Below are 13,299 nucleotides of genomic sequence, written 5' to 3'. Positions count from 1 at the left end.
GACACCTCAAAAAATAATGAATTATACTGTAGCTTATCCAAATACCTGATGCATGCGTTCCCTCGTAGAATTAGGTTGAAAAACTACAGGAGCAACTGGTATAGCGCTTATTTCGGTATTCGACCGAAAAAAGTCGTGCTTCCCGGATAATTTCATTAAATGTACTTACCGTTATCAGTGGGAATTTATTTGGTTCCAAGTTCCAGTATTCGTTCCCTTTCTGTTAACCTTATTTAGTAAAATTGCCTTTTAAACTAAAAAGATCTTGCTACAGAATAGACTCACGTTTTTGAAGATTTTCCTTATTGATACGTGATGAGTGATAAAATGAGGATGAGGAAAAAGAAAGCTGAGTAATAAGAGTACCAGTGTATGTAGTCTTGGAGTCCCTGGTAATCCCCTCAGTACCCATGGGCCAGAGCAGATGACTGAACCATTGAGTCTTGCAGCCCCTATGGCCAAGTCTTGCAGGGAGTGGTCCAGTCTTCCTGACCATCTTTGGGAGACTCTGAAAACTAATATGTAAATATTAAATAAATGCATACATATAAATATGTATATTTCCTTTTATAACTATAAGGATTGATACTTGTCACAATAAAGTAACAGTAGTTAATGAGGAAATAGATGTGTGTGTGTGTGTGTGTGTGTGTGTGTATACACACCCCCCAAGAGTGCTTGAAATTCAATTACTTGTTGGCAATCATCCAAAGGTAACTTAAAATTAGCCCAGTAGTCTGGGAAAAGTAGTTTTATGCAAGCATTTTATGTATGCGTACATGTATATGCATATCTATGTGAGTACATATATACGTATATGCATATATATTTACATGTATACACATATTTGGAAACAAAATTGGAAAATATTTTTGTTATCATTAGGATTGTTTTCTTAACTAGCAAACTGTTTAGTTTCTGATAGATGCCTCAAAAAAAAATCATCTTGTAGCTCATCCAAATATCTGATATCACTTCTTTTAAAGATTGTAGTACTACCTAATTTCAGTTTCCAAACTATCAACTCTCTACCTGTGGAATTTATGAACAACACTGTATGTTATCCTAAATAACTTTTAAGTCATTCTTTATTGATACTTATATTTTATAAGTCTATCCTTGTTTTTACATCTAAAAAGCGGATTCCTTTCTTTTTTTGAAATTCAGTTTTTTTACAGTTATTAAAAATAATAAATTTTATTAGGAGCTTGCTATATTCAGACATTGTTTTGAATAGTTTATAATTTCAACTGTGTATTTTTCAAGCCAGTTTGAAATTACTACAATTTTCAGCCCTATTTGTCACATAATAAAACTGAGTCAGAAAGAAATTATGTATTTGTCCAAACTTACTTTCCGGGGTTCAAAAAGCAGATCCTTATGAAATTAAGATCAATGAGAGTATATATTTCCTTTTTAAAAAAGTTTATAGCCAAAAAAAGGAAAGCGGAGTACAAGAAAATCTTACATTCAAAGCTTAGATTTTGATTAGATCTTTGTATCAATGCAAAGAGCACCCAGTTTTATCTCTAGGTTGCCCTTTTTATCTCTAGGTTGCCCTTTATATGTAGTTTATACTAAGAAAAATCAACATCTTAAAATGATTTTTAAAGTAATTGTGTCTAATCTTTCAAGTGATTTTGTTTTGTAAAGCAATGGGAAATCCAGAAAACATAGAAGATGCTTATGTTGCTGTTATTCGTCCAAAGAATATCGCAAGCCTCAATTCTCGGGAATACAGAGCCAAGTCATATGAAGTGAGAATATAACATTTGATTTACTTCTATTGAATGCCTTTCTCCATTATCATTTTCATTAACATTTAAAGTCTTAATAATGTTGACCACCTAGACCTTGACAAACTAGAATTGGCAATTCTAGGTCTTTGTCCATCACTTTTCTTCATAGCATGCTTTTTAAAAATATATATATAATATGTGTGTGTTTAATTTTTACATTTTGGGGCCACATTAGGGCTACTCCCAGATCTGTACTCCCAGCAGTACAGGGGATCATGGGCAAAGACAGTCAATCCTGGAACTATGTGTTAAAGACATCATGAACTCTTTCCCTCCAGACACAATTTTTTTTTGTGGGGGTTTAGTAGCATTGTTAGAGTTGTCTTCTCTATTCAGCATTCTCCTCTCCTTTGTAAACTCAGTTCTGTTGTTAAGAATCCAAGAGTTTGTTTTCAATTGCCATTGTCCATTTCCCTTCTTTGTTTCTTTATATCACACATATTATTGAAATAATTCAGCATTTATCCTTCTTCCTCTGACTAATTTTGCTCATTAAGAAACCCTATAATTCCATCTAAATTGTACTGAAAGATAGGATTTCATTTTTTCATATAACTAGTATTCTACTGTCTATAATATACCACATTTCATTTTATTTGGATTGTTTCCAGACCAGAGCAATTGTAAATAGCACTTGCTACATGCCTTTTGATCCTGTTTCTATCCATTGATATGTATTTTATTAGATATTAAATATACTATTTAAGTTTAATATTTAATTTATAGAAGAGCTCAAAACTGAAAGCACAAAAATTAACTTATTCTAAATTCAAAATTAACAGTTTTTCTTAGCTATTTTTCTGATAACTATTTTAACAGTTCAATTTTTAAATAGGTTTTTATCTTTAATTGAGCTTTAGACAAGTTATTTATTTGAAGTCTTGATAATATTACATATATTAGTATATGTGAATGAGGCCAAAAAACACAAAGTAGAATTATTTTTTATATGCAACAGATTCCAGGTATCATAAAATGCTTCTAATTTAACCTGACTCCAACTAATTTCTCAAACTTTTTGTTTAAATTGCTCTTTGGTTACTGGAAGCCTATAAAAGGAAACACTAGTCCTCACGAGATTGTTGCTTCATCAATCCTCTGTTTTACTGGTTCTCAATCCTGGCTGCATTGTTGATTCATCCAGGATAAACTTTGAAAAATTCTAGAACCAGAGGCCAAAGAGAAAGTACAGTAATTACTGCACTTGCCTTGTATGAGCCAATGTAGCAGAGAAACCAGTTTGGTATTCAGTAGTATCCAAGCATAGGCAGGAGTAACCCACCCTTCAAGTACTGCTGGGTATGGCCCAAACTTTCCAGACCCCAGAGCAGCGTCTAGACCAGGGCCCCAAATTCAATGCATTCTGAATTAACAGATCTGAGAAAAAGGAGAGTATTAGCACTTTTTTAAAGCTCACAAGTTTTTCTAATATATAACTAGAGATATAAAGATTGCTAACTCATTATGTTCTAAGCAAGTGAATTTTATTTTAAACTATCTTATTTGCATCTAAGATTTTGTTGCATGAAGTTCCCATTGAAGGACAAAAAAAGAAGAGAAAGAAAGTTTTGTTGGAAGCTAAACTTCAAAGCAATGGTGAAATAACACAAGGCATATTGGATTATGTAATAGAAACCACAAAACCAATTTCTCCCGCAAACCAGGGTATCAAAGGTAAGAAAATATTTTCCCCTCTATTTTTAACATAGTTTACTCCAAATAATGTAGGGAAAACACTTTTTTAAAAAATTTAGTAAACTCATCTCTTTTTAAATGTTTCTTTCCATTTAAAAAATCCTTTAAAGGTACTCAAGAACTTTTTAAAGCTGAGAAATATTTAAGTCACAGTGTTAATGATTTATTCAATACAGAGGAGAAATCAAAGGGCAGCCTGGACACTAAAATAAAGCACAAGTTACTTTTGCTACAATTCCCTAGATAAATATCTTTAAACTACTGATATATTTCTCTACTCCAGAACAGAGGAAACTTAAAACCTACCTCAGTATCTGAAAGTTAAGATTCATGGATTAGAAATGGTTCCATGAGGTAGCAAAGGTTTTCTTCACATTTGATCACAAGATGATCATTTCTAGAGAGCCAAACTGTAGAATTATTAATCCTAAAAGGTTAGTGTACCATGAAAATATTAGCTGATATAGAACCAGTGAAACTGATGAAATTATAGTGATCCATTTTCTCAGGCCATAGTCTAAAAGAAGTAGACTATGATAGCAGTTATGAGTTATAGAATTTATAAACTATGTCAGAGTCAGATATCACAATTAAAAAGATAAAGCTAATTTCCATCAAGTATAGGTTGCATTATTTTCTGTTAGGTAAGACATTCCTGTTTGGTTTTCTGAAACTTATTTAGAGTTTTGTTGTTGTTATAAATATATATAATTTATAGATTTTTATATGAGGAGTTAGGATTAGAAACTTCATTTCCTAATTTGTATTGAGTGATTTATTTTTTTCCCACCAAATCATAGTTTATAGTTACAAATTTGCGAAGTAGGCAGTTAAAAACAAGTGGATATGGAAAAGGAGTAAGGCAGAAAAGATCTAAGTGGCACAATACCTCAAACAATTCAAAAGAAATAGTGCTTCTAACTATTAGAATGTTACTGTATTTATCATATTTTGTACAATTGTGAATTTCATTTTCTAAATTTTATGGGGATATACTAAAAGTCATAATAATAAAAAAAATTGACTAGTATTTTATGAGTAAATAAAGCTACTTGAACTCATCTGTATAATCACTGAACACATCCAATTTGGCATTCCTACCTGGGTTAGAAAAAAATGATTTATTTGGTGGGGGGAGGTGGCTCTGGGAATACCTAGGAGGGCTGATTAAAATCCTGGCAAAGATTTGTAGAAGATGAGAGGTTTTAGAGTGCCAGATTCATAGGTTGTTATTTATAGCCTTCTTTCTGCCAAAGAATGGTGATTATAATCCAGAACTATAATTTATAGCCAGATTTTAATAAAAACTGAACTTGAGGGTGAAGGTTGAATGTTAAATGAAGAGTTTCTAAACTGAAAACTCTGAAACTCTCCTTAGCCATCTTAGATTGTAGTGAAGTTCTTTCCATCTGCATCCCTGCTAAGTGAGAAGCCATATACCTCAACCTTAAAGGATCACCTGTTGTTTAGCTGCTTTATCAATTCTTTGCAGGAAAACTTTCCTTGATGTGCATAGGAAGCTTCTTTTGCAGTGAGTCAAGACAGGGACTAGGAAGGTACCAAGTGACTGTCCATAGAATAACTTGCATTATCAGAATTAACAGGTTTTATTAATGCATATTTAAAATTGACTTTATATGTTAGTCTTAATTTTATTTTTAAACAATTCTAATTCTCAAGTTATTTTATAAGATGTAAAAACTCTAAAAATCTGTACTGACTTTTAAAATTATGATTAGGAAAACGGGTGATATTAATGAAGAAATTTCCGCTGGATGGGGAGAAGATGGGCAGAGAAGCAGCATTATTTATTGTTCCATCAGTTGTCAAAGGTAAAATCTAAGTTTGATCTTCGGGATTTTTATGTACTTTTGATGCTAAAGTAAAATGACGATTTAAAAAATATTCCTAGTTATTGCTCTATTGCTTTTCTTTTGGGGGGGTCACACCCAATGATGCACAGTGGTTACTCCTGGCTCATACATGCAGGAATTACTCCTGGCGGTGCTCGGGGGACCATATGGGATGCTGGGAATCGAACCTGGGTTGGTCACGTGCAAGGCAAATGCCCTACCTGCTGTGCTATCGCTCCAGCCACTGTGTTGCTATTTTAAAATACATAATTTTAGATTAATAGAAGCTGGAAAATTTTGTTAGAGATGTTTTGATTTCAAGTAATTGTAGATGCAGAATGGCTGATTAGTCTAAGTGACTGGATTTAAGCAATATTCAGGCTCTGGACTGAACTGTAATTTTATTTATTTATTTATTTATTTATTTTAGGATTTTAAAAGTTAAGACTAGGCTTAACTTAGTACTAGATCACCTGCCTTGCAAATATGAGGTCATAAATTCATTTCTGGTCCCATTCCAAGGTTTGCTTGAGCTCCTTAAATATCCTCACATTGCCTCTTTAAAATCTTTATCAGGGAGGTTATACAGCTCATTGTAACTGGTTGAGTCTTCAGGGCTAGCATCTGGTCAATAAGCATGGTGGGGTTCTGTGTTGCTTTCATATTTTCACTTTTGCAGTTGGAGGTGTGTTTATGTATTTGTTTTGTGTCTTGGTGATTGGAGTCAGGATATCTTTATATGCTAATGATAAGATTGGAGGAGTAGAGGAGGCTTCCGGGCCACCTAACTTGTGGGCAAAAGGACAATCTTGAGGAATAAACAGTGCCCGGGCACTGTGCTGCTTCTGTTTCTTGGGATCTCAGGACTAGGGCTGGGAGGAGGCAAGCAAGAGTGTCTCACAGCCTTCTACTTCCAACTCTGCTTTATGCGGTCTCCTAACCTGGAAGCAAAATGGTGATCTTGAAGAATAAACGTACCCCAATGCAGTGCTGCTTCCACTTCTTTGGACTAGGGGTGGGAAAACAAGCCATAAATTCAATCCCCTGTACTGCCCCACATGTCAAGTGCAATCCAGGCTGCCCTGCCATTTGTGATCTGCAGTATCACAGTAAAGTACTTGATCTCAGGTATATCACAACCAAATGTGTGTGAGCACCATAACTAAAATGTGGAATTCACAGCAAGCACAGAAGCCAAATGTGTGACTCCCAGTGATCACTGCAACCAAAAGTGTGACACTTGGTTGTCAAAACAACAACAAAAGGAAGGGATGGTGGATAAAATGAAATTTCAATTAAAAAAAAAAGATTAGAGAGAGCGTATGCATAGTAAAGTGCTTGCATTGCAAGCAGTCAATCCTGAGTACAGCTGGGAGTGACCCCTGAGCACTGTCATCTGGTCAGAAAAAAAAAACCTACACATCCCCAAATTAAGTATGATTGATAAAAGCTTTGAGGGATGCCATAATTTTAAAGTTTTTAGATTATAATCAGTGATTTTTTTTAAATTTTTGTTTTGGGGGTGCAGAACCACAATAGGTGGTACTTAGGGGCTACTCCTGGCTCTGTACACCAGAAAACACTGGGTGATGCTCAAGCCCCTCTTAAGATCCTTAATGCTGCATGCATCCCAGTGGATATGGTCACAGCTGGTTATCAGTTTAATTCAAATCTTATTCCAAATCTAGGTTAATTTATGTTATTAATCTTTTTTACGTACTGTATACTTTTAAATGAATATACAGTTCTAAGCCTGTCATATGATGATGTAATTCTTCTTTTTTGCATTTCAGATAATACCAAATATACATATACTCCTGGATGCCCAATTTTTTATTGCTTACAAGACATTATGCGAGTCTGTAGTGAATCCAGCACACACTTTGCTACACTTACAGCGAGGATGTTAATAGCCTTGGATAAGTAAGAAATGCCATTAAAAATGTTGTAATAAATATAATAAAAACAGGTTAATAGTAAATATTACCCCTGATAATAACAGAAGGCTTATGTCTCTTCATAGTGGTTAAAGTTTTAAAGGTATTTCTTGTTATTTTTTTAAGGGACTTTTGCTATTGTACTAGTATGCAGTTTTAAAAATAGTTTTCTGTGTCCATTAACAAAATTTTTATTAATAGTAAATAAAATACTTAATGAAGACAGGATGTAATATCAAGAAATATTATATATCGAAGTTGGATTCATAATCTTTTTTTCATTTTGGTCTAAATTTTTGTAACGTATGCTTTTTTTTTAACATATACTTCTGCTTTTTATTTTGCCAGGTGGTTAGATGAACGTCATACACAATCTCACTTTATTCCAGCTTTATTCCGACCTTCTCCTCTGGAGAGGATAAAAACTAATGTCATAAACCCTGCATATGCTACTGAATCAGGTCAGACAGAAAATTCACTGCATATGGGCTATAGTGCAGTAGAAATAAAGAGTAAAATGCTAGCCCTAGAGAAAGCAGATACCTGTATTTATAATCCTTTGTTTGGATCAGATCTTCAGTATACAAATCGGGTAAGACTTGAATGAATTTTGACTCGATTGCAAATGATACTTCATCTCAAATATAATTTTTTTCTAGGATAAATGAATCTGGTACAAATTATATAAATAGAAACGATATACATACTTAGCTTTATTCATGTTAAAGTCAAGTTATCTAAATATTCTAAGAAGATTTTGTTTTATTTTCTCTTTCTAGGTAGATAAAGTGGTAATAAATCCATACTTTGGCCTAGGAGCTCCAGACTACTCAAAAATCCAAATTCCCAAACAGGAAAAATGGCAGAGAAGCATGAGCAGTGTCACAGAAGACAAGTACTATTTTGTTTTTACTACAAGTTACATTCTGGTGGGGCTAGGAGATAGTATGTCAAGTTAGGCATGGCCCCAACTCTTCCCCATAACACATGGTCCCCCAGGCATACAGGTACAGCCCTTGGAAGTACCAAGTGTGGCCTTTGAAACCCTTATCACAGATGGGGTGATTTGGGTAATCCCTGGTACCAGTGGGCCAAGCAGCACCGAACCAGTGGTCCACTTGGAAATGCAAAAACAACAAAGACTACATTTTACTATATTTAAAACAGCATTTCTTGAGCCTGAGGGATAATACAGTGGTTTGGGTATTTGCCTTACATGTGGCAGGCCCGGGTTAGATATCTTGGCTTGCCATACAGTCTCCCGAGCACCATAAGGTGTGATTATTAAACATAGAGCACTGAGCATAAGCCCTGAGAACCACCAGGTATGGCTGAGGAGCCCAAAAAGAAGAAAAAAAACCAACAAAGCAGCTTAATCAGGGGCCATAATTGTCCTCTGTCAGCCCCCAAGATACTCATAAGGGGCCACAGATGAAAACTGTATATGAGAGGGTCAGGCGCAAGACTAGAGAACCAACTGAAAGGATGGAGCAGGGTGTCAGAAGTAGGGCACAGTTGGAAAAAGGTGGAGAAACAGTGGTTTAAAATATGCATTTAGTGTTCAGTGCAGTCATTGTTAAATGATTTCGTTTGCTCCTGCTTAATGATATGTAGCTGTCATATTTGAAATTTTAACTGTTTTTTTTTGTTTGTTTGTTTGTTTGTTTTATGAAGGGAACGACAATGGGTAGATGATTTCCCTCTCCATCGAAGTGCCTGTGAAGGAGATTCAGAATTACTAAGCCGTCTTCTCAATGAAAGATTTTCTGTCAACCAGTTAGATAGTGACCACTGGGCTCCCATTCATTATGCATGCTGGTAAATGGAGTAATTATTTCTTTTCTTTTAGAAAGAATGAATTATGAGTTTTCTTGAGTTCTTTTTATGACTATTCTCATTTCATCTCCTTTTTTTTCTCTGCCCTGTTTTTATGTTCTTTACTTATTATTGATTTTATGTGCCACTGTTAAGAACTGCAAGACCTGTCCAGTGGGAAAAGTATCATTAGTGTTCTTGGATATTAACAGATTTTGTAGTAGGTAGCTAATGACTAGTGTAATTGTGCAGCATAAGATCCCCTGTGTTAATGATTTGTGACTTGATATAATGTTAGAAAAGTATCATTTTAGTTTTTTTGGTTAGCTATAGGACCAAGGAAGGCTTGTGAGTCTATCAGATAAGAGCCTCCCCTGCTTTTGCTCCCCTAGAGCTATTAGATGATTTGACTGAAGTTAGCTCTTTACACCAGCTGCTCTCAGTATAACTCTTACTGTCCTATTCTGTATACATAACTCCCTGAGGTAGAATAAATTCTTTTAAACCTATTTTTTTTTTGCTAACATTATTTCACAATATAGAACTTCAAGCACTTGGCTTCATACTTGCATGTGTTAGTCACTACTCCCCCCCCAAAAGACCCTGTCTCCTCATCCCTTCTCCACCCTGAACCTCTACTATCCCTCTGGTAACCACCATAGTTTTTACGACATTTAGGCATTAGTTTCGTTGTGTGCATATGCCTTAGTAATTCATATTTCACTATGATAGTAGTGTTTATTTTATTTAGCTTGGCATAGTTACTTCATATCTATTCATTTTGTTTCAAAGGACACAATTTCAACTTTTTAAATAGCAAAGTAATATTTTATTAAATATACATCTCTTGGATTTTTTAAAAATACAATTTTACCAGGAGAAATCCACATTAGAGCATTACCTGCATACAATTCAGTTAGCATTGAAAATAAGATGGTTGAGGAGCAGAGGGAAGAAAGGAGTGTTTGTAGTCACAGATATTTGTTTTTACGGAAGGAGAAGCCGCTTTTGACAAAGGATCTTCATCACTCACAAGTCTGTAGCAACCCTTGCTGAAGATTATTTGAGGGATTGAAGAGATAGTCCAGTGGGTAGGACCCTTACCCTTCATGCTGGTTTGATCCTGGTTTGATCTCAGGCATCCTATATGCGTTTCCCAGGTACTGCCAGGAGTAATTCCTGAATTCATAGCCAGGAGTAACCTGAGCGTCACCAGGTGTGGCCCCCAAACCAACAATATCAACAAAATTTTAATTTTAGATAAAGACTTCAGGACCCTCGGTATGTAGTCTAGTAGGCATCTCAGATCTGATGCAGTTTGATGTCCAAATTTATATCAGATTTCAGAGGTGTGTTCTCAAGATCATCTGTTCATTTAGTTTAAATAGGTCCTACCCCCTTTCCTAATCCCTTATTATGTTGATTGGGGTCACATATTTGGATGTGATAAGCATCAGGGTTCACACAGTCTTGGTGTTCCAGAGATTGCACCTTTTGTGGTGGTGATGAGATCACACTCAGTATGTGTAGTAGAGCCAACCTTGGACTGCCTATGATACAACTTCTTTACCAGGTCAACTACCCATGGGCAATTAGAGTGAGTCTGTGTTTTAGATGTTCTTGGGCATTTAAGTGATTCTATGAATATATGGGTGAAATGTCATTTAGAATTAAGTGTTTTATTTTTTATATAATGCTTAGAAGTGGTATTATTAGATCACATGAAATTCTAATTTTCATTTAAAAACATTTTAATTAAGATGTAAGAATCAATATCTTACTTAAATTTTGCATTTATTTAATTTTTATTATTTTTGTATCTTCTCCCTTTCCTTTTTTGTGTGTGTGATAATTATTGTTATAGTGACCAGAACTGCACACATGCTTGGCTTTCTTGCTGACATTATTTTAGCTGTGGTGCTTGCCAGGAGTCCCACATCAAGTTGAGATACTTGTACACTTAGCTACAGTGTTCACTAAGCTTTGCATTCCTTTAGTTGTGTCATTTGCACACATGCTCACCAGGATAGCCCTCTTAACTGAGGCACACAAGTTACTGTTACAGTGCTTACCAGTGGTTGCCGCAGTGCTTACACACAGGCTTGCCATGGTGTCTTTCCCTGGTGATGGAATTTACACAATTTTGGGTTTTTTTTTTAAAAAATTCGATCTCATATTTGAGAAATAGTTGATTAATTCATAAAATCACTAAACTGAATAAATCATAAATAGTAATTTTTAAGAAATCCATCACCAGTGAAAACATTCATGTCAATATCTAATCTCTTGTTCTGTGCTCTAAGAAATTTTTAGATTTCCTTAAGATGATATTAAATTTATAACTAAGACATTTCAGATGTCTTTCTTAAGTGTTGTATTTTCTTGTAGGTATGGGAAAGTTGAAGCCACTCGCATATTGCTGGAGAAAGGAAAGTGCAATCCAAACCTTTTAAATGGACAGCTTAGTTCTCCTCTTCATTTTGCTGCTGGAGGAGGACATGCTGAAATAGTACAAATTCTCCTAAACCATCCAGAAATTGACAGAGTAAGCTGTTTTTCTAGGTTTTTGTTTTTGTTTTTTTTTTTAAGTTGCAGCAGTTGAGCCAGAGCAATACTACAGTGGTAGGGTGTTTGCCTTATACAGGACCAACACAGGTTTGATTGCTGGTACTCCATATGGCCCCTCATGCCTCCTAGGAGTGATCCATGAGCACAGCTGGGTATATCCCCAAAATAAACATTATTTAACAAGTTCCAGTGGTGAAAAACAACTAATGACACCAATTGTTTACTTGCAAATTCAGCTGAAAACTAAAAACAAGTTTTACTTGCTATATAAAAGTAAACTTTGCTTTTACACATAAATTTTTATTGTGATTATTAAATATGCCTCACATAAAATTTGCCATTTCCTCTATTTTTAGGTATATAGTTTAGTGAATTAAATACATTTATTTCTATTTTATATATTTATATCTAGGAGGCACACAAAATTTAACTGTTTTTTGTGGTGAAGTGGGGAGGGTATGGGCCCCTGGTGGTGCTCAGAGGTCACTCCTAGTGATATTGTGTTGTGGGGTGGAGACAGGCAGTGCTAGGGACTGAGCCTGGCCTCTAGCAGAGCATATACTGCAACCAATTGAGTTGTCTAGCCCAGCTGTTTTATTTTATGTTGTATTTCCTCAAGTATATCTTTGAGAAGAAAAATCTTTCAGCACATTTTCTCTTATTTGTATTAACAAATATTTTATAAAGAAAAAAGCTTTATCAAAATGTATCTAAAATCGGGACTCTGCGCCAGGCTGTTTTCACTCGGGGCACCTTAGAGGGGGGTGGATGAGAGCCTCCCCGCCCCAAGGGACCAGCAGCTGACCTCCACAAATGAACCACAGCCATGCTCCAGGCAGCTTTCCACATGCTGGGGCGAGCCTCATGTATGAGTGAACATATTCCTGGACCGTGTAACCTCAAAAGACACTTCATAAGACACTCCCTACTCATTTTCCATAACTATCACACCATGCTTCTCTATCCCTCTCAGAGAGCCCGGCAAGCTACCAAGAATATCCTGCTCATAAGACAGAGACTGGCAAGCTACCCATGACATACTCGATATGCCAAAAGTAGTAACAATGATGGTCCTCATTCCTCTGACCCGGAAAGAGCCCCCAGTACACCATCAGGCTACACTAGCACATGACAGGGACCAATGTAGACATTGCTGGTGCCCTCTCAAGCAAATCGGTGATCAACAGGATGACAGTGATACAGTGATCAAAAATCAGTAAAGTGATCACATTGATTTGTGCTTCATGTCTTTAATGAATGGGATTCATGTTAATTTCAAGTGTATAAGTATGTTATTATTTACTTAATATTGACAAGAGTTTTTTATGAAACTGAAGATTTTTATTCTTAAAAATGCATATATGTGTAATGCCTTTTTCTTTACTCTTTTTCTTTTTTACCCCCACAATACTAGCATATAACAGACCAACAAGGAAGATCCCCTTTAAATATTTGTGAAGAAAATAAACAAAATAATTGGGAAGAAGCTGCAAAATTATTGAAAGAAGCCATCAATAAACCAGTAAGAATTATCTTCATAAGCAGTTCGAACATTAGGTACAAGCACAGCATAAACACGTCAGAGATAGCCAAACATCATAATAATAATACTAAGAATTACATTAAAGTCTC

At 35.3% G+C, this 13,299-nt stretch overlaps 1 protein-coding gene across 1 annotated transcript in view; it reads left to right on the top strand.

Moving 5' to 3' along the window:
• KRIT1 (KRIT1 ankyrin repeat containing) overlaps window positions 1-13,299 on the top strand; it is a 30,282-nt gene that overhangs the window by 1,783 nt on the left and 15,200 nt on the right. The window contains exons 2-10 of the mRNA XM_056118651.1: window positions 1,654-1,757; window positions 3,314-3,473; window positions 5,234-5,326; window positions 7,141-7,270; window positions 7,633-7,876; window positions 8,064-8,179; window positions 8,959-9,102; window positions 11,488-11,644; window positions 13,082-13,189. Of these exons, the coding sequence (XP_055974626.1) occupies window positions 1,656-1,757; window positions 3,314-3,473; window positions 5,234-5,326; window positions 7,141-7,270; window positions 7,633-7,876; window positions 8,064-8,179; window positions 8,959-9,102; window positions 11,488-11,644; window positions 13,082-13,189 (1,254 nt within the window). The 5' untranslated portion in view covers window positions 1,654-1,655. The remainder of the gene's footprint in view (window positions 1-1,653; window positions 1,758-3,313; window positions 3,474-5,233; window positions 5,327-7,140; window positions 7,271-7,632; window positions 7,877-8,063; window positions 8,180-8,958; window positions 9,103-11,487; window positions 11,645-13,081; window positions 13,190-13,299) is intronic.

The sequence above is a fragment of the Sorex fumeus genome, unplaced genomic scaffold (genome assembly GCF_029834395.1).
Source record: "Sorex fumeus unplaced genomic scaffold, SorFum_2.1 ptg000037l, whole genome shotgun sequence".
Taxonomy (NCBI): domain Eukaryota; kingdom Metazoa; phylum Chordata; class Mammalia; order Eulipotyphla; family Soricidae; genus Sorex; species Sorex fumeus.
The sequence above is the reverse complement of the archived record's forward strand: the minus strand, read 5'-3'. Positions and strand labels throughout refer to the sequence as shown.